At 40.6% G+C, this 22,067-nt stretch overlaps 1 protein-coding gene across 2 annotated transcripts in view; it reads left to right on the top strand.

Annotated features, from left to right (window-relative positions):
- Tbc1d15 (TBC1 domain family member 15) overlaps positions 1-22,067 on the top strand; it is an 87,476-nt gene that overhangs the window by 10,213 nt on the left and 55,196 nt on the right. For both annotated transcript variants that reach the window (XM_004650108.3, XM_004650109.3), the window contains exons 2-4: positions 8,164-8,262; positions 9,390-9,464; positions 17,702-17,840. In XM_004650108.3, the coding sequence (XP_004650165.1) occupies positions 8,164-8,262; positions 9,390-9,464; positions 17,702-17,840 (313 nt within the window). The remainder of the gene's footprint in view (positions 1-8,163; positions 8,263-9,389; positions 9,465-17,701; positions 17,841-22,067) is intronic.

The following is a 22,067-nucleotide window of genomic DNA, read 5'->3' on the forward strand; positions in this document are numbered from 1 at the left end:
CTGGGGTTAAAGGTATGCACCACCATACCCAGCAAGAAATTTTTGTTTTTTAAAATTCTTTGGGGGGGCTGGAGAGATGGCTTAGCGGTTAAGCGCTTGCCTGTGAAGCCTAAGGACCCCGGTTCGAGGCTCGGTTCCCCAGGTCCCACGTTAGCCAGATGCACAAAAGGGCGCACGCGTCTGGAGTTCGTTTGCAGAGGCTGGAAGCCCTGGCGCGCCCATTCTCTCTCCCTCTATCTGTCTTTCTCTCTGTGTCTGTCGCTCTCAAATAAAAAAATAAATTAAAAAAAATAAATAAATCAGTGGCAAAAAAACCCACAAAAAAAAAAAATTCTTTGGGGGCTGGGGAGATGGCTCAGTGGTTAAGGTACTTACCTACAAAACCTAAGAACCCAGGTTTGGTTCCCCAGTAGCCATGTAAAGCCAGATACACAAGGTGGCATATGAATATGGAGTGTGTTTGCTGTGGCTGGAGGCCCTGATGTGCCCATTCTGTCTGTCTGCCTGCTTACAAATAAATAAATAAATAAATAAAAATTAAAAATTCTCTGGTCTAATTTTATTGTTAAAGATGAAAGCATATTTGAATGTAAATGAGATAGATATGCTCACTTATTTATTTAACTTTTTATTTTCTTTTCAATTTTTTTTTTATTAACAACTTCCATGATTATAAAAAATATCCCACGGTAATACCCTCCCTACCCCCACTTTCCCCTTTGAAACTCCATTCTCCATCATATCTCCTCCTCCTCTCAATCAGTCTCTCTTTTATTTTGATGTCATCATCTTTTCCTCCTATTATGATGGTATTGTGTAGGTAGTTTCAGGCACTGTGAGGTCATGGATATCCAGGCCATTTTGTGTCTGGGGGAAGCACGTTGTAAGAAGTCCTACCCTTCCTTTGGCTCTTACATTCTTTCTGCCACCTCTTCTTCAATAGACCCTGAGCCTTGGAAGGTGTGATAGAGATATTACAGTACTGAGCACTCCGGTCACTTCTTTCCAGCACCATGATGCCTTCTGAGTCATACCAAGGTCACAGTCATCTGAAAATTCAGAGCAGATTCTCTACCAAAAGTGAGAGTAGCATTAATATATGGGTATGAACATTAAGAGAAGTGCTTACTAGACAATTTGATGAGCATAGTATATACATTTATCCAGATGGCAGCAGACATAATCCCTAGGGCTCATGGCTACTCCTGTTTTAAGTTTTCAGTATCAGGGATGTATTCCCTCCCATGGAGCAGGCCTCCAGTCCAATTAGAGGGCAGTTGGTTTCCACCATGATAGACGTGCCAGTATTGTACCCATTGTCTCATTTGGCCTGGCTGGCCAAATATAAGTGTCCACTGTTGAGTTTCTTCACTGGTGATTTCTCCTCCTCCCATTGAACTGCATGCAGCATGGCTTCTTCCAACTTTCTGTCAGCTGGTCTACATGGAGGAGGTTATCAGCTTAGTTCCAGCAGGACTTCTCAGTGGCTTTGCAGCTCAAGTATGTGGAGTCTTCAGCAATAAGGTCTTACCATCTATTCCTCGTGGGAAACCAAGGGCCTCAGCAATGGCCTATAATGTTTTGGGGGCATCAGGGACCTCCCTGGCCAACAACTCACTGTAAGGTATCCCATCCCTGGCACTGAAAATTTTCTAGCAACAATCTATGGCTCCTGAGTGTTCCATTGTCCAAAAAAGTAGGCTTCCATATCACTTATTTATATCCTCTTAGATTTTGGTTAGCCCTCCCTCCACCTTTCCTTTACTCAGTCTCTTCCCTGACCTCACTTTGGACCTTTTCACCCCCATTAATCTGTTCTTCTACTTACATATATACAATACCATCATATTAAATACTCCGTCCCTCCCTTTTTCTTCCTTTTATGTCTCTTTTCTATTTTACTGGCCTTTGCTACTGAGTTTTTTTTTCTACTCACACAAAAGTCCAATCATCTGTAGCTAGGATCCACATATGAGAAAGAACATGCAATGCTTGGCTTTCTCCGCCTGGGTTACCTTACTTAACATAATCCTTTCCAGATCCATCCATTTTCCTACAGATTTCATAACTTCATTTTTCTTTACTGCTGAGTAGAACTCCATTGTATAAATGTGCCATATCTTCATTATCCACTCATCAGTTGAGGGACATCTAGGCTGGTTCCATTTCCCAGCTGTTGTGAATTGGTGCTCACTTATTTTTGCATCAAGAATTAAATCTTCAGGCGGGTGTGGTGGTGCACGCCTTTAATCCCAGCACTCCGGAGGCAGAGGTAGGAGGATTGCCATGAGTTTAAGGCCACCCTGAGACTACATAGTTAATTCCAGGTCAGCCTGGGCTAGAGTGAGACCCTACTTCAAAAAAAACAAAGGCAAAAACAAAAAGTAAAAAAAAAAGAAACCTTCCAGGAAGGAAGTAACTTTTTTTTCTTCCAGTGCTATGGCTTAACCCAGGGTCTTATGATTGGTAGACAAGTGCTTTATCACTAAGCCATATTCTGAGCTTTGGAAGTGGCAGATTTAAAGTTAACAAAAGTATATTGCTGGGCTGGAGAGATTGCTCAGTGGTTAAGGCATTTGCCTGCAAAACCTAAGAACCTGGTTTTGATTCCCTAGTACTTATAGATGCACAAGGTGGCACATACATCTGGAGTTGATTTTCAGTGGCTAGAGGCCCTGTTGCGCCCATTCTCTCGCTCCCTCTTTCTCAAATAAAACATTAAAGAATTAAATCTTGACTAAATATTTGATACTGCAAGACAGCATCTTTAACCTTTTTCAGTTATGACATATTTTGACTTTATAATCATTAATGCTAAGAACACTGATTCATGTCAATACATGGTATAAAATGGCAGAGGTATGTATATTTAGGGACTGTGGTTATTTTAGTTAGGTGTCCCTTATAAACTGGTATTCTGAATGCTAGTTCCCCAGCTGGTGGCAGTTGGTAATTGAAGCTTTGCTGGAGGAGTGTATTGTTGAGGGTGGGCTTATGGTTGTTATAACCAGTGTTCGGCGCACACTCCTGTTGCTGTTGTCCACCTGATATTGGCAAGGAGGTGATGTCCAGCCTCCATGCCACTTTCTCCTCTGCCATCATGGAGTTTCCACTCTAGTCTGTAAGCCAAAATCAACCCTTTGCTCTCACTAGCTGCTTTTGGCAGGGCAACATGAAGCAAACTGCAATGGACCATTTCAGAAATTTTCAAATTCTGTCCTAATATTGTATGCTGTAAAACATACAGTACTCTGAAAACGGAGCCAGTGTGTTTCAGTCAGTGTTCAGCGGTATTGCATACTATGATAACATGTACGTTACAACCTGTACACATTGTGTATTCAGAACCAAGGTTGTAATGAAGTTCCACTATGCAGTGTGGGCAAGCTCTGCCAGAGACTTCTTGGACTGATTACATACTTGATTTTGAATATTTATGTGTGTGTGTGTGTGTGTGTGTGTGTGTGTGTGTGTGTGTTAAGAGAGAGAGAGAGAGGCATATACATATACATATCTATACATATATACATACATACATATATGTGTGTGTGTATATTGAGAGATGCATATGGGTGTGCCAGGGCCTCTAGCCACTGCAGACAAACTCCAGACACATGTGCCACCTGTATATCTGGCTTTACATGGGTACTGGGGAATTGAACCTGGGTCCTTAGAGGCTTTGCAGGCAAGCACCTTAACTGCTAAGTTATGTCTCCAGGCCCCAAAGAATTTCTTTAAAAAGAAGAGCAACAACAAATTTCTTGTTGGGTGTGGTGGCACATGCCTTTAATCCCAGCACTCTGGAGGCAGAGGTAAGAGGATTGATGTGAGTTTGAGGCCACCCTGACATATAGTGAATTCCAGGTCAGCCTGAGCTACACAGTGAGACCCTATCTTGAAAAACCAGAAAAAGAAAAAGAAAAAGAAAAAAAACAAGGCCCCCCCCCCAGCATAACCTTTTATTCTATCCATACCCTACTGGTGCCTGTGCCTTTAAATCTTCCACCTCATCCTTTTAGTCAGTGTGAACAAACTCATTTTCCTGTCCGAGATGAGCCCTTCTCTTGAGGGTGAGGTGCCATCTCCTCTAACTGCTTAATAGACACCATACTCTAGTAATGCTCCCACTCTCTAAGCATAATTACCTTGTTCCCTGCCTTAGATCATGCTTATGATTGATGCTCCCAAGCTCCCTCCTGCTACTGCTGTCTTTCTTACTTCCTGTCGCAGAACATTCATGTACATAGTAATTATAAAATACTATTCAATTCTGTTATCTTTGAATTGGCTTAAATCAGGCTAATTTCTAACTACCATTTTTGTATATTTTTGAATTTATTATTTATTGGCAAGGAGAAAGAGAGAATGAATGAGAATGAGAATAAATGAATATGGGAACACCAGGGCCTTTTGCCACTGCAAATGAACTCTAGGTGCATCTGGCTTTATGTGGGTCCTAGGGAATCAAACCTGGGCAGTCAGGCTTTGCAAGTAAGTGGCTCTGACCACAGAACAGTCTCTGCAGCCCATCAATTATCTTTTTAATTCATTTATTTTAAAAATATTTTATTTATTTGAGTGAGAAAAAGAGACAGATAGAGAATGGGCATACTAGGGCCCCTACCCACTATAAACGAACTCCAGATGGATGCACCACCTTTTGCATCTGGCTTCTGGGTGATTGAACTTATGCTTATGCTGGCAAGTGCCTTAACTGCTAAACCATCTCCCCAGCCCCAATTACTATTTTTAAAAATAATTTTTAACTTTTAAAAATTTATTTACGTGACCAGGGGTGGGGGTAAGGAGGGAGGATGGGCATGCCAGGGCCTCTAGTCACTGCAAATGAACTCCAGATGCATGTGCCACTTGTGCATCTGGCTTACGTGGGTCCTGGGGTAATTGAACTTGGGTCCTTTGGCTTTGCAGGCAAGCACCATAACCGCTAAGTAATTCCTCCAGCTCCTCCCCCCCTTACTACTTTTAAATGTGTGTACATATGCACACATAGGGCAGAGAGAGGCAAGATCAGCATGGACAAGCCATTGTTGATTGAAAATGTGTTCTTTCATCAGATTCAAGTATGTAGGGGGAAGACCTGATTGGTTTGTACATTCAAAGGCCCCCACTGAGGTAGTGTGCTAGATTATGGGTGAAACTACATCAGACACGAGTTCCATTCCTGACAAGGTGGAGTGGCATCTTCTGGTTCTCTTTTTGGGCTCCTGTCCCTAACTGAAACTGCTTTCTCCCGAGTCTCCTTCATTAGTACCTATCTTTTCTGTTGTACCATCCCCTCACCATCTCATATAAAATGTTTATGTCCCCAAATTATTATTTCTTTGAAAATTCCTAAAACATCTGGGATCCTGCAGATTGGAATACAACTATCACATATACTCCTAAAATTACTTAATCAGTGGTGTCCGTATATACTGAAACTTAGCAATCTTATTGATTTTTGGTTTTTCAAGGTAGGGTCTTTCCTGGAATTCACAGTGTAGTTAGTTAATCACACAAGTGAGCTCCTGTGGTAGAATGTAGTTAGGAACCTCTGGCTTAGGATTGTCTTAAGGATTAAGTTTTTATTTTTATTTTTTGTGTGTATGGTGTTTATGCATAGATATGTGCATGGATGGACATACGTATGCAGAGGCCAGAGGGTGACGTTGGTTGTCTTATGTAACCTTCTCTTTTGACTTTATTTATTTATTTATTTTTGTTTTTCAAGGTAGGATCTCACTGTAGCTCAGACTGACCTGTAATTCACTATGTAGTCTCAGGGTGGCCTTGTACTCATGGCAGTCCTACTCGAGTCTGCCTCTCGAGTGCTGGGATTAAAGGTGTGAGCCACCACTCCCAGCTCTACTTGATTTTTAAAATTCTTTTTTTTTGTTTTTTTTTTTTGAGGTAGAGGTTCACTCTAGTTCAGGCTGACCTGAAATTCACTATGTAGTCTCCAGGTGTCCTCGAACTCATGGTGATCCTCCTACCTCTGCCTCCCAAGTGCTGGGATTAAAGGTACGTGCCACCACACCTGGTTTCTTTTTTTTTTTTTTTTTAATTTTTATTTATTTATTTATTTATTTGAGAGCAACAGACACAGAGAGAAAGACAGATAGAGGGAGAGAGAGAGAATTTGGCGCACCAGGGCTTCCAGCCTCTGCAAACGAACTCCAGACACGTGCGCCCCCTTGTGCATCTGGCTAACGTGGGACCTGGGGAACCGAGCCTCGAACCGGGGTCCTTAGGCTTCACAGGCAAGCGCTTAACTGCTAAGCCATCTCTCCAGCCCCACACCTGGTTTCTACTTGAGTTTTTTGAGGCAGGGTCTCACTGTAGCACAGGCTGATCTGGAACTTACTTTGTACTTCCAGGCTGGCCTCGAACTCAAAGCAATCCTACTTTTGCCTTCCAAGTGCTGGGATTAAAGGCATGCACCACCATGCCCAACTCTTTTTTTTTTTTGGAAACAGGATTTCTTCCTCCCCCCCCCCCATTCTCGTGTGTGTGTGTGTGTGTGTGTGTGTGTGTGTGTGTGTGAGCAAGTATGGGCGTGCCAGGGCCTCCTTCCACTGTACATGAACTCCAGATGCTTGCACCACTTTGTGTGCTAGTATTAACCCTAAAGTATACATAAAATATTGTTGTTTTGTATTGCTTGAGATTGAGCCCAGTGTTTATATGTAAGCACTATTTCATTGATCTATACCTTGACTCCAAACTACAAATTTAAAATGGAATTTATATATTGAGTCATATAGCAATTAGTCTGAGATCTTTGTCTAATGGGGATGATTAAGAGTGTGATTATCCATAATCTGCAAAAAACATATTGTCATGTGTATTGAAGCAAGCGTCCTTCCAGTCTTTTTGTTTGAAATTTCTTTTCTTTTTTCTTTTTTCTTTTTTTTTGAGGTAGGAGCTCACTGTAGCTCAGGCTGACCTGGAATTCACTATGTATTCTCAGGGTGGCCTTGAACTCATGGTGATCCTCCTACTTCTGCCTCCTGAGTGCTGGGATTAAAGGCATGCGCCACCACGCCTGGCTTGAAATTTCTTTATGTGTAAGAAATGCCCTTTAGATACATGTTGATTGTCCCTAATCTGAAAATTTAGGACCTGAAATGCCCGCCAATCTAAAATTTTTAACTTTTCCTTGTTGGCACAAAACACCTGACAAAAATTAGTTTAAGGAAGGGAAGCCTTTATTTCAATTTACAGTTCTAAGTTATGTGCATCATGGTGAGACAGGGACGCATGGTAGCAGGAGTGCTCAACCAACTCTTTTTTGTGGTATTTTCAAGGTAGGGTCTTACTTTAGCCTGGGCTGACCTGGAATTCACTATGTAGTCTCAGGGTGGCCTCCCAAGTGCTAAGATTAAAGGCGTGTACCACCATGCCTTGCTCCAACTTTTGTTTTTATGTAGTGTAGGACTTTAGTCCTAGGAGTGGTGCTACCCACAGTTATGATGGGTCTTTCCACCTTAATTAATCTAATCAAGATCCTTTCCAGACATTCTCAGATTCTCACCTTATCTGCATAACCCCTCACAGATTCTAGGTCCTGTCAAATTGACAAGTCAGTATAAACAAACTGGCATCATGCCAGTGGAAAATTCCATACCTGACCTCACCTGACTGGTTGCAGTCAAAATGCAGGCACTTTAAATATATTCTTTCAAATGATCTTCAGCAGCTGTGTGTAAGGTATATATAAAACACATGAATTTTGTGTTTAGATTTGGGCCTTATCTCAAGATAGCCCATTATATATATTTAAATATGCTCAACTCTGAGATACTTCTAATTCCAAGCAACTAGTGATATTTATTTATATATAAGATAATCAGATAAGCAGGCATTATAAATCTCTCTCTATATATATTTTTATTTACTTATTTGAGAGTGACAGACAGAGAGAAAGAGGCAGATAGAATGGGCGCGCCAGTGCCTTTAGCCACTGCAAATGAACTCCAGATGCTTGTGTCCCCTTGTGCATCTGGCTAACATGGATCCTGGGGAATTGAGCCTTGAACCAGGGCCCTCAGGCTTCACAGGCAAGCGCTTAACCACTAAGCCATCTCTCCAGCCCACATCTCAAAATATTTAACAAATGTTGAAATAAAAATAATAGTATCAATCTTACTTTTGCTATTTCAGATTATATATGAACAGGAAGGAGTATATATTCATTCTTCTTGTGGAAAGACCAATGACCAAGATAGCTTAATTTCTGGAATATTGAGAGTTTTAGAAAAGGTAAGTTTTGGTAACTAATTTATTAAGTAATTTCTGTTTGGGACATTATTAGAAAGGATAAATTTCACATGTAAGATTAATGATTAATAGTGGTTCTAAATTTAGCATGGAAATGATGTTAGAAATAAAATACCTTAGATAAGCCAATAGTTGGTCAGGAAAGATGGCTCAATGGATAAAGTGCTTGTAGTATCTGAGTTCAGATCCTTAAACCCATATAAAGCTGGACGCTGTGGTGTGAGCATCCATAATTCCAGTGTGCCTGTGGTGAAAAGTGAGACAATAATCGAATTGTTCAGATGCTCATAGGCCAGCTGGTTTGGTGAATGTAGTGGTAAACAGTGAGAGACCCTATGTCAAGGTAGAAGGTGAGGACCAGCACCCAAGGTTATCCTCTGACCTCCACATGCACACTGTGGCATGCATGCATCTGTACTCATACACATGAATACACATATACACATTCCCCCACAAATAAATCATTTAAAAAGATTTTTAAAGTTTATTTATCTGTGAGAGTGGGGGTGTCGGAAATGGGTGCACCTGGGTACCTATACACTGCAAACGAACTGCAGATGCATACGCCACCATGTGCATTTGGCTACTTGGGTTCTGGAGAGTTGAACCCTGGTCTTTAGGCTCTGTAGGTGAGCACCTTAACTGTCAAGCCATCTCTTCAGCTCAAATAAATTCATTTTGGGAGGGGGTGGTTTCAAGGTAGGGTTTTACTCTAGTCCAGGCTGACCTGGAATTCACTATGTAGTCTTAGGGTGTCCTCAGACTTGCAGCAATCCTCCTACCTCTGCCTCCTGAGTGCTGAGATTAAAGGTGTACGCCACCACACCCAGCTTTAAATTACTTTTTTAAACATAGATAAGTTAATCAAATGACATGGAATATTTTAAAATGTATTAAGAAACATCGTAGTAATATAAGTTTTTCATGATGAACTATAAAGAGAATTAAGAATTTTTAACATTTTATTGTAAAATAATGGTAATAATCATAGTATATCTAAAATGCCAATATTTAAGGGACTAAAGTTTTATTTAGGGTTCAGATATTAAAATGGATTAAGGATATACCCTAGTGATGATTGTAAATATAATTCATGATTTCTTTTTCAGGATGCTGAAGTGATAGTGGACTGGAGACCATTAGATGATGCATTGGATTCTTCAAGTATTCTCTATGCTGGAAAGGTAAGGTATTTAAACATATGATTAAGGAAATGCCATTTCTTTCTCTTATTTTTGGGTGTCCATAATGTGTGTAGTGTGCATATATAAGTTCATGTGTGGGTGGCCTGTGTGTATGTGCGCACATGTGTGTAGAGTCCAGAGGACACCATCAGGTATTATCTCCAGGCATGCCATGATCTGTCACTGGCTTGCAACTCACTACTTAGGCTAGACTCCCTGGCTAGCAAGCTCCAGTATCTTCCTGTCTCTGTGTGCTATGCCACTGCTGTGACTACTGACATATGTCACCATGCCTGGTACTTACATACGTACTGGGAATCGAACTTGAACCCTCATGTTTGCCTGGCAAGTAGTTTACTGACTGAAATATCTTCCTAACTCTGAGGATAATGTTTCTCAAATAACAGCTTTTTTTCTCCCTTTTTATTTTATTTTTTGTTTTGTTTTTTTGGTTTTTCGAGGTAGGGTCTCACTCTGGTCCAGGCTGACCTGGAATTAACTCTGTAGTCTCAGGGTGGCCTTGAACTCACGGCAATCCTCCTACCTCTGCCTCCTGAGTGCTGGGATTAAAGGCATGCGCCACCATGCCCGGTTTCTCCCTTTTTATTAACAAATTTTTTTAATTAACATTTTCCATGATTATAAAAAATATTCCATGGTAACACTCTCCTTCTCCTCCACACTTTCCCCTTTGAAATTCCATTCTCCATTACATCCCCTCCCCATCTCAATCAGTCTCTCTCTTATTTTGATGTCATGATCTTTTCCTCCTCTTGTGATGGTTTTGTGTAGGTAGTGTCAGGCACGATGAGGTTATGGATATGCAGGCCATTTTGTGGCTGGAGGAACATGTTATAAGGAGTCCTACCCTTCCTTTGGCTCTTACATTCTTTCTGCCATCTCTTCTGCATCAAATAACAGCTTTATTTAGAGATAAAATTCATACAACAAAAAAGCCACATGTGGTGCTGCACCTTTAATCCCAGCACTTGGAGGTAGGAGTATTGTTGTGAATTCAAGGCCACCCTCAGATTACATAATGAATTCCAGGTCAGCCTGGGCTAGTGTGAGAGCCCACCTTGAAGAAAAACAAAAACAAAAAAAAAGAAAACAAAACAAAAAAAATTGCACAACATAAAATTCATCCTTTTAAAATATACAAAAGTGGTTTTTAGTGTATTTACCATCTCTCCAGCCCTATGATAGGTTTTGATCTCTATATCAGTCACCATCACCTTGGAACTGGTTGTTGTAAGGCTAGCAGTAAAGAGCAGTATTCTTTTTCCATTTTTTTTTAAAAATTTTTTATTTATTTATTTGAGAGCGACAGACACAGAGAGAAAGACAGATAGAGGGAGAGAGAGAGAATGGGCGCGCCAGGGCTTCCAGCCTCTGCAAACGAACTCCAGACGCGTGCGCCCCCTTGTGCATCTGGCTAACGTGGGACCTGGGGAACCGAGCCTTGAACCGGGGTCCTTAGGCTTCACAGGCAAGCGCCCAACCGCTAAACCATCTCTCCAGCCCTCTTTTTCCATTTTTTATTGTTATTGACAACTTCCATTATTAAAGATAATAACCCATGGTAATCCCCCCTCCATTTTCCCCTTTGCAACTCCACTGTCTACCACACCCCCCCCTTCTCAATAAATAAACATATGTGTGTGTGTATGTATATTTATATAATTTTGGCTTTTTGAGGTAGGCACTCACACTAGTCCAGGCTGACCTGGAACTCACTATATAGTCTCAGGGTGGCCTTGAACTCAAGGTGATCCACCTACCTCTGCCTCTCTAGTGCTGGGATTAAAGGTGTGCACCACCATGCCTGGCCCCTTCTCAATATTTTGATGTCATAATCTTTTCTTCCTACTATGATGGTCTTGTGTAGGCACTGTGAGGTCATGGATATCCAGGGCAGTTTGTGTCTGGAGGAATGCATTATAAGGGGTCCTACTGTACCTTTGGCTCTTACGTTCTTTCTGCCACCTCTTCCACAATGGACCCTGAGCCTTGGAAGGTGTGATAGAGATGTTTCAGTGTTGAGCACTCCTCTGTCACTTCTCAGCACTAACCAAAAGTGGGAGTAGCATTAATATATGGGTATGAACATTAAGAGAAGTGCTTACTGGGAAGTTTGGTGAGCATAGTTTATACATTTAGCTAGACACCAGCAGAAGTTACACTGTTAGGGCTCATGACTTTCTCTGTCATAGATTTTCAGTATCAGGCATGTATTCCCTCCCGTGGAGCAGGCCTCTAGTCCAATTAGAGAGTGATTGGTTTTCCCCATAATGGACATACCACTATTGCACCAATTGGCTCATTTGGCCTGGCTGGCCAAATTTAAGGCTTGCAGTGTCCACTGTTGAGTATCTCCACTGGTGATTCCTCTTTCTCCCATGGAACTGCATGCAGTGTAGCTTTTTCCAGCTTTCTGTCACCTAGTATACATGGAGGAGGTTTTCAGCTCAGCTCCAACAGGATTTCTCAGTGACCTTGCAGCCCAAGTATGTGGAGTCTTCAGTAGTAGGGTCTTACCATCTATTCCCGGTGGGAAACCAATGGCCTCGGCAATGGCCTATAACGTTTTGTGGGCATCAGGTACCTCCCTGGCCAACAACTCACTGGAAAGTATTCTATCCCTGGAATTGAAAATTGTTCAGTAACATTCTATGGCTTCTGAGTGTTCCATTGTCCAAAAAAATAGGTTTTCATATAATTTATTCTTACCCTCTTAGATTTTGATTATCCCTCACTCTACCTTTCCTTTACTGAATCTCTTCCCCTGACCTCACGTAGGCCTTTTCACCCCCATTAATCTGTTTTTCTACTTACATATATACAAGGCCATCCTCTTAAATCCCCCCCTCCTCCCTCCTTTTCTATCCCCTTTCTGGCTTACTTCCCTTTGCTACTGACTTCTATTCCAATTCACATACAAGTTCAAACATTTGTAGGTAGGATTCACATGAGCAAGAATACGTGACGTTTGGATCTGGGTCTGGGTTACCTCACTAAGTATAATCCTTTCCAGACCCATTCGTTTCCCTTCAAATTTTATATTTCTTTACCAGTCAATAGAACTCCATTGTATAAATGTACCATGTGGTGGTTTGATTCAGGTGTCTCCCATAAACTTAGGTGTTCTGAATGCTAGGTTCCCCAGCTGATGGCAGTTGGAAATTAAAGCCTCCTGGAGGTGGTGTAATGTTAGGGGCAGGGATATGGGTGTTATAGCCAGTGTCCCCATGTCAGTGTTTGGCACACTCTCCTGTTGCTATTGTCTACTTTTGGTGGCCAGGGCACCCCTCAGTTCATGCCATTGTTTTCCTCTGCCATCCTGGAGTTTCCCCTCGAGCCTGTAAACCAAAATAAATCCTTTTTTTCCCTAAAAGCTGATCTTGGTCGGGTGATTTCTGCCAGCACTGTGAACCTGACTGAAACATACCACATCTTTATTATTCACTCATCAGTTGAGGGACATCTAGGCTGGTTCAACTGCCAAGCTATTGTAAATAGAGCAAATGTCTCTAAGGCAGTGAGACAATCCTTGGATATATGTGTAGGAGTGCTATAGCTGAGTCATATGGTAAATATATTTTTAGCTGTCTCAGGAACCTCCATACTGATTTCCACAATGGCTATACTAGATTGGATTCCCACCAACAGTGTAGAAGGGCTCCTCTTTTTCCACATCCTCACCAACACTTATTGTTATTTGTTTTCTTGATGATAGCCATTTTGACAGGAGAGAGTTGAAATATCAAAGTTGTTTTAATTTCCATTTCCCTGATTGCTAAGGATGTAGAATTTTTTTAGATGTTTATATGCTATCTGTATTTCTTCTTTTGAGAATTCTTATTTAGCTCAATAGCCCCCCCCTTTTTTTTTGAGGTAGGGTCTCACTCTAGTCCAGGCTGACCTGGAATTCACTATGGAGTCTCAGGGTGGCCTCGAACTTACGGCAATCCTCCTACCTCTGCCTCCCAAGTGGAATAGCCCATTTTTTATTTTTTTTTATTTTTTTAATTTTTATTAACATTTTCCATGATTATAAAATATATCCCATGGTAATTACCTCCCTCCCCACCCCCACACTTTCCCGTTTGAAATTCCATTCTCCATCATATTACCTCCCCATTACAATCATTGTAATTACATATATACAATATCAACCTATTAAGTATCCTCCTCCCTTCCTTTCTCCACCCTTTATGTCTCCTTTTCAACTTACTGGCCTCTGCTACTAAGTATTTTCATTCTCACGCAGAAGCCCAGTCATCTGTAGCTAGGATCCACATGTGAGAGAGAACATGTGGCGCTTGGCTTTCTGTAGCCCATTTTTTTTTTTTTTTTTTTTTTTTTGTTGTTTGTTTGCTTTTTTTTTTTTTTAAAGAATTTTTTTTTTTATTTATTTATTTGAGAGAAACAGACACAGAGAGAAAGACAGATAGAGGGAGAGAGAGAGAATGGGCGCACCAGGGCTTCCAGCCTCTGCAAACGAACTCCAGACGCATGCACCCCCTTGTGCATCTGGCTAACGTGGGACCTGGGGAACCGAGCCTCGAACCGGGGTCCTTAGGCTTCACAGGCAAGCGCTTAACCGCTAAGCCATCTCTCCAGCCCTGTAGCCCATTTTTTTTTTTATTGGGTTGTTTGATGTATAATTATTTAGTTTTTTGAGTTCTTTATATATTCTGGATCTTAATCCTTTGTCAAATATATAGCTGGCAAAGATTTTCTCCCATTCTGTAGGTTGCCTTTTGTTTTGTTTTTTCGAGGTTGGGTCTTGCCATAGCCCAGGCTGACCTGGAATTCACTATGCATTCTCATGGTGGCCTTGAACTCACAGCAATCCTCCTACCTTTGCCTCCCAAGTGCTGGGATTAAAGGTGTGCACCACCACGCCCAGCCTTGTAGGTTACCTTCTTAAAGAGCAGTATTCTTCTTTATTTATTTTTTCCTGTTTTTTGTTTTTTTGAGGGAGGGTCTCACTCTAGCCCAGGCTGACCTGGAATTCACTATGTAGTTTCAGGGTGGCCTTGAACTTACGGCGACCATCCTACCTCTGCCTCCTGAGTGTGCTGGGATTACAGGTAGCAGTTAAACACTTGCCTGTGAAGCCTAAGGACCCTGGTTCAAGGCTTGATTCCCCAGAGCCCACATAAGCTAGATGCACAAGGGGTTGCATGTGTATGGAGTTCATTTGCAGTGGCTGGAGGGCCTGGCACACCCATTCTCTCTCTCTCCCTCTCCTTCTTTCTGTCTCTCTCAAACAAATAAATAAAAATAAAAACAAAATTAAAAAAAAGTGTGCCACCATGCCCGGCCTGCGCTTACTTTCATGTTTTGAATATACAGGCACATTTTTCTCAACTATAGGGACATATTCTGAGAAGTGTACTTCAAGGTGATTGCATCATTATATGACTATCATAGGTTTTGTGGATGCAAACTCAAGATGGTACTGATGAGTCACTTAATGTGGCCAAGAAATGTTTGTGTGAGGTAGCATGCAGTTTTGTAGTAAACTTCTTTTATGTAAATAAAATGAGGAAAGTCTAAACTGATGATACAGTATTGTGTAGTAAATTCATAAGGCACTGACATAGTCATGTATCATAAGTATGTACTGTATAAAATTGCTTGTGCTATACTTGTGTGTGACTGGTAGTGTAGTAGTTTTTATTTAAATAAGCATCACCACAAATACATGAGCAATGCATTGTACTTCAGTGTTAGACTACTGCTAAGGCATTGGGCAACATGACATTTTCAGCTCCATTTTAATGTTTCAGGGCCCCTGTCATATATTTGGTGTGTTGGTGACTTGAAGGTTGTTATGTGGTGCATGACTCTAAGTAAATTTTATTATATACTAGCCTTTTTAAACTATTGGCTAGTATTTCACTCACTACTCCTTCCTTACTTATTATTTCTTCCAGTGATAGATATTTTGAATTTAAAAATTCAGTTAAATTGCTTTCTTAAGTCAATACTAAGGAGTATTTTCATTGACAGTGTAAGATAGTGCATTTTCTCTTACTCTTTTGTATTTGTTGTTGCCTTTTTAGTAGGGCAGAAATAGAAATCTTATTATTATTATTTTTTACTTTTCTTTGATTGCTACTGTTATTAAAAATCTCTGTTTTGTTTTTATATTTCTTGTCTGACTTGCCTTTTGACACCATTTCCTTGTTTTTCTATTTTCTTCTCAATAAATTGGTTATAGTTGTTTTATAGTTTGGATATTTCTCTTTTGTCTGTCATATATTTTAGAATCATTTTATACTGGTCTCATTTATCTTTACCATATATACTATTTTTATTGTAAAAACAATAAAATTGATTTAGTCAAGTTATTTACATTGCATTTTAGACATTTGGTTGTATTATCTTTTTAAAATTGAATGTTTGTAGAGAACATATATAGATGTGTTGTTTTTAGCTAGTTTTTTTTTTTGTTGTTAGAACAACTCAGCAAAATAAAATTCTGGTTTATTGTTGGACATTATTTCAGACATACATCAAAGCTGGGCATGGTGGCACATGCTTCTAATCTCAGCACTAGGAGGCAGAGGTAGGAGGATCACCATGAGTTCGAGGCCACCCTGAGACTACATAGTGAATTCTAGGTCAGACTGGGCCAGAGTGAGGTCCTACCTCAGAAAACAAACAAACAAACAAACAAAAAAATTACATCAAACTGGCCAAAAAAAAAATAAGTAAACGGCAACTTTATAAACAAAAAAAAATGAAAAAAGAAAGATCTTTTATCTTTGGCCTTTTTAACCATCTCATACAAACCAACTACTTGTAGTGCAGCTAGGTATATACACAAAAGAAGTTACTTGAATACTTGGAGTAAATTTTTTTTTTCTCCTTTGAGGTAATGGTGAACATGGTCACACCACGAGTAAAGTCAGAAGTACGACCGAGGACACTCTGAAGGCTTTTCTGGTCTTCAGTTTTCATTAAAAATGGCTGACCCCTGACAATATGTACAAAAATGTGAAATATATATATAAATAAAAATTTTCCTGTTAAAATACTTTTAAGAAAAAAATGCAAGAACCCTGGAAGTTTTGGTTTTCTCCTCCCCTGTTGCAGATCTCACTGGTTTTGGTGTGGTGGTGAAGAGTGTGTTTCATTATGTGAGTGGCACTTCTGGTGGTTGGTGGGCAGGCCTGCCTCTTAAAGGTGACAACATTTAGGTTCTGGGACGGGAAGTGGAGGGTGAATAGGTCAAGGTGGCCTTTTGTCCTTTTTTGCTGTCTAGTCATCTTCATAAGCCTTCTGCTTCTTGGTATCAACACTGTCATCCTCCTCATCTTCATCTCCATCCTTCTCTTCACCGTCACTTTCTTCGTCCTCTACTTCCTACCTTTTTCATCTACCTCATTGTCAGCCTCCTGTTCTTCATTTCCACATTAGCATTCCCATTGGCTGGGGCTTCTCTTCCATTTGCTGCCTCTTCTGCAGCTTCCTTCTTTTCCTTCAAATCCTTGGTGGAGAGCTCAGAGCTGGTGTCCACAGATGAGTCTGACATGTTGCAGCGTGCCAGTGAGCTGATACAGCAGGTAAAGGAGAAAAGCAAGAGTTTGAGGACTCTGGCAGAAATGTTGCCAGAGCTGGTGGCTGGAGGGAAAGAAGGCAAGTGGCAGATGTGTCTATGGCGAGCAGAGGGCTGGAGCCTGGGAACCATGCCAAGATGGCTTTTCTGAGCAGCCTGTTAGCTAGTTTTGATCGTAATTAAAAAATACATAGCTAATTATGGCTTATGTAAAGTTCTATGGGTAGTTAATTTCTATAAATACTTCTTGGAATCTGGGATGTGGAAAAAGAGGAACCCTTCTACACTGCTTGGAATCTGAGGTTGAGGGCTTTTTGCAGTGGTTTTCTTGCTTTCTCTTGTAAGATAGCTGCCCTAGTTCTAGACACCAAAACTCCATTCAAAACATGAAAATGAAGAAAAGGGACAAAGCTTCTATTATGAAAGCCAAGGAATTTCCAGAAGCCCTGACTTGGTTTCTGCATGTTTTGTTGGTAGCCCTAACTGCAAAGAGGTCTAGGCAAGCTTCTCTTGCTGTTTTGGTAAAAATGAGCACTGGGGAAAATAACAGAAAATAGTTTTTAGTTGTCTGCCATAACTTACAAACTTAATATATAGGACCTTAGATATTATGGGCCTGAAAGTACTGGTTTTATTCTTTAAATGCTATGTATTATTATTTTAGGATTCCAGTTCAGTTGTAGAATGGACCCACACCCCAAAAGAAAGAGTTCATCGAGGATCGGAACATCTGAACAGTTATGAAGCAGAGTGGGACATGGTTAATACAGTGTCATTTAAAAAAAAACCACACACCAATGGAGGTATGAACTAAATCTTTTTGTCCCCCCCCCCCCAAGCCCCCAAGGTAGGGTCTCTCCCAGGCTGGCCTAAAACTCACTCTATAGTTCCAGGCTGGTCTGGAACTCACAGCGATCCTCCTCCTACCTCTGCCTCCCTAGTGCTGGGATTTAAGGTGTGCGCCACCACTTCTGGCTTTGAACTAGATCTTTTGAAGTCTTAAAGCTGATTTACCACAATATGCCAATAAAACAGTGCAAGGGAAGTACTCTTAATGCTCCTCAGTCAGAGGAAGAATGACTTCAGTATGTATAGTGCATCATTAGTTATGTTCTATTTTCATCTCCTTTTTATTTTTTATTTTTTGTTTTTTTTGAGGTAGGTCTGGCTCTAGCCCAGGCTGACCTGGAATTCACTTGGTAGTCCCAAGATGGCCTCAGATTCACAGCAATCCTCCTACCTCAGCCTCCCAAGTGCTGGGATTAAAAGCACATGCCACCACCCATCTTCTCTTTTTGTTGTTTTGTTGGCTAGGACTCTAAAAGAGGATTTCAAATTACTTATTCTATTTGTTTTAGTTATAAATGCCAAAATAGAAACCCTATTATCTTTCAGCAGAATGTCGTGATGCTTGTCTCTAATAGTAGCACCGAGTGGCTGAGGCAGGAGGTTCATAAGTTAAAGGCCCACTTGGACTATATAGTGACTTTCAAGCTATCCTGGGCAGCATAAGATTCTGTCTCAACCCCTTCCCCACAAACCAAAACAAAGCAAAACCACTTTATATCTTATTCTACTATTTTTTATAAATTATGTTATTTCATCCTGAAGCATCAGGGGAGATGCAATATACTACTAAGACTAACCATTCTAATTTAAGGGTTTATGAAGATTTTCATAGCTCATTGAAATACCTTTTTTTGTGTGTGAGTTGTTGTTTCCCTTTGTGTATTTCAGTCTGTATTTGCTATGTGGTGATTATATGCATACAGTTATAAAAGGCCAACCTAACAATTTGGCATTGTTATATATGGTAGTTCATGAAAGGAAGCTCATAGACACTAGAATTCATACACCAAATATAATCCTGCCAGTCCATCTGTGTTGTGGCCAGCCTGATTCTGATCTCTTCTGAAAGTGTTGAGTATGTGATAAGAATTAAATGCCAGTTTTTGAGTGTCTCTGTGTGGTGTGTGTGCATTATGATCATACTTGTGTGGATATGTGCGTATGTGCATGCATGTGGAGGCCAGAAGTCAACTTCAGGTCTTCCTCAATTCATTTTTCACCTCATTATTACTTTTTATACCTTATGTTTTAGAGAGATGATATCTCCCTGAACCTGGAGCTCACTGATTTGGCTAGATGAGCTAACCAGGAAGCCCCAGAGATCCTCTGTCTTTGCCTCCTCAGTGCAGGAATTACAGGCATGGGCTGCCATGTCCAACTTTTACATTTGTTCTGGGATTCAAACTTGGGCTGTCGTGCTTGTGTGGCAAGCACTTTAGTAGCTGAGCCATTTCCAGAGACCACAGTTTGATTTTTTAATATTGATTTCCTTTTTATTTTATAATGGAAAAGACATTTTCTCTCTCAATGATTTTGGACTGAATTTAGATATGCTCCATGTCTGTCCACTTGAGGGATAATGAAATCTTAAGGGAGTGCACATTGATTACACTTACATAACATAGTTACTAAGTAACATTGATCCTTTTTTTCTTTTTTTGGCTTTTCAAGGTAGTGTCTCACTCTAGTACATGCTGACCTGGAACTCACTATATAGTCTTGGGCTGGCCTTGAATTTATAGTGATCCCTCAGCTTCTTGAGTGCTGGGATTAAAGGTGTGTGCCACCAGGCTCAGCATAATACTTATTTTAATGTATGGTCTGTGGAATAATTCTTCTCCTTATATATAGTAGTTACACTTTGGACTTCATCATGTTTAATGGTATTTCACAAGCTTTTGATAACAGGTCATGCATGGGCATGGTTGTTTTGGTGGGTGAGGGAAAGTGAGGATAGAGGGCATTTGAGCATTCCTTTTCTACTGAAAGGGGAGTGTAATAGTTACCTTCTTGTTGCTGGGACAGAACATTTAATTAGAAACAGCTTATGGAAGGAAAGGGTTTATTTCAAGCTTACAGTGTCAAGAGGAAGTTCTTCATGGTGGGGAAAGTATGATAGGCCTGAGCAGGAAGCCTGGGTCACATTTTCCCTTCAGTGGGAAGGAAGTAGTCTCAGTACTGGTCTTGGTTTGTGCTACATTAAATCCCCAAAGCCTGCCCCTAGCAACACATTCTTTTCCAGCAAGTCTCCATCTCCCAAAGGCCCTACAACTTCCCCTCATCCTAGGGTCCAGATTTTCAAAGCATATGAGCCTATGGGGGACATCTTATTCAAAACACCACAGGGAAGTTCTTACCAGAACAAGGTTGCTTGTGAAGTGTCAAAGAGAGATAAAAGCCAATGTTTTAGTATGGGGAATGTGAGGTAATACATTTTTAGATTGTCAGGATTGGTATATATAAAATGATTATTTCTTTTTTTTTTTTTTTGGTTTTTCGAGGTAGGGTCTCACTCTGGTCCAGGCTGACCTGGAATTAACTCTGTAGTCTCAGGGTGGCCTTGAACTCATGGCGATCCTCCTACCTCTGCCTCCCGAGTGCTGGGATTAAAGGCGTGCACCACCACGCCCGGCTTAAAATGATTATTTCTTGTTTATTGTTTAATGCTGTTAAATTCTTTAAAGATAATAGGTCATAAGAAGGAGCAAACAGACTGTATTCAGGATTTCATAAACATTACATGGATGAGAAAAGCATAACCTGGCCAATAAAGTTTTCTTTTTAAAAATTTATTTGTAAGCAGGGAGAGAGATAGTGTGAGGGTGCACCAGGGCCTGTAGCCACTGCAAATGAACAACAGATGCATGCATTTCTTTGTGCATATGACTTACATTGGTACTGGGGAATTGAACTCGGCTCATTAGGCTTGGCAGGCAAGTGCGTTAACTGCTGAGCCATCTCTCCAGTCCGGTAAAGGTCTCTTTTAAGAGTAATATATGTGATGGTTAATCCCTGGCTGTAAATTTAACAGGATTTAGAATCACCATGGAAGGGCTTGGGAGATGGTGTGGTGGTTCAAGGTGCTTGCTTGCAAAGTCTGTCAGCTTGGGTTTGATTCCACAGTCCCTACATAAAGCTATAAGAATGCACCTGGAGTTGTCAGCAGTGAGAGGCCCTGGTGTGCCCATATATACACTTCTCTCTCTTGCTTTTGCCCCTCATCCCCATACACTCATCTCTCGCAAATAAAATAATTACCATGAAATCAAATCTCTAGTCATGTCTGAGGAATTTTATTAATTAGGTTAGTTGAGGTGGGAGAATTCACCCTAACTACAAGCAGCACCAATCCCATGGGCTGTATTCCTGGACCTTATGGAAAGGATTGCTAGCTGAGCATTCATTCCTCTTTACTTCTCTGTTGATGTGATGCCAGCTATCCAATCCTGCCATGCTTTCCCTGCTCTCATGGGCTTCTGCTTGAAATAGTAAGTATTACTGGTCAGCTATTTTGTCCCAGCAACAAGAAAGTAACTGATATGTTGTGTCTCTGCCTTGGCTGCCCATTAAATTTACCTAAGGGGGTTAGGTTTAAAAACAAAAACAACAACAGCAAAAAATCAAGCTCTGAAGAACAGAGGCTAGGCTTCAGTAGTTTCTAAAAGATCTTCAGGTGATTTTAATATATTGTTAGAGTTGAAAACTGTTATTGTGTAGCTTAGCAAACAACTACAAATGTAAATACTACTTATATGATTTGGCCTCAAAAAGTGACTTACAAAGTAAACAGATTGTATTTTGCAGTTCTTAAAAGTTAAGGAGGTACTTAATTGGCATGTATTGATTACACAAAATAATGAGTTTCATTATGACATTTTCACATGTATGTAAGCTATTTTGATCATGTTCAGCTCTTCTCCTTCCCACAATTTCCTTTTTTCCTAATATTCCAAAGGAAATAGTTTCTAAAAATTGAATTTCTTATACATTTAAATGAAACATTTTAATATTTTATTTTATTTTGTTGTGAGAGAATATTGGTGTACTTAGGGCCTCAGCCACTCTAATTGAATTTCAGATGCTTGTGCCACCTAGAGGGCATGTGTGATCTTACGCTTGCCTCACCTTTGTGCATCTGGGTTACATGGGATCTGGAGGGTTGAACATGGGTCCTTAGGCTT

This window comes from Jaculus jaculus, chromosome 6, assembly GCF_020740685.1.
Source record: "Jaculus jaculus isolate mJacJac1 chromosome 6, mJacJac1.mat.Y.cur, whole genome shotgun sequence".
Classification (NCBI taxonomy): domain Eukaryota; kingdom Metazoa; phylum Chordata; class Mammalia; order Rodentia; family Dipodidae; genus Jaculus; species Jaculus jaculus.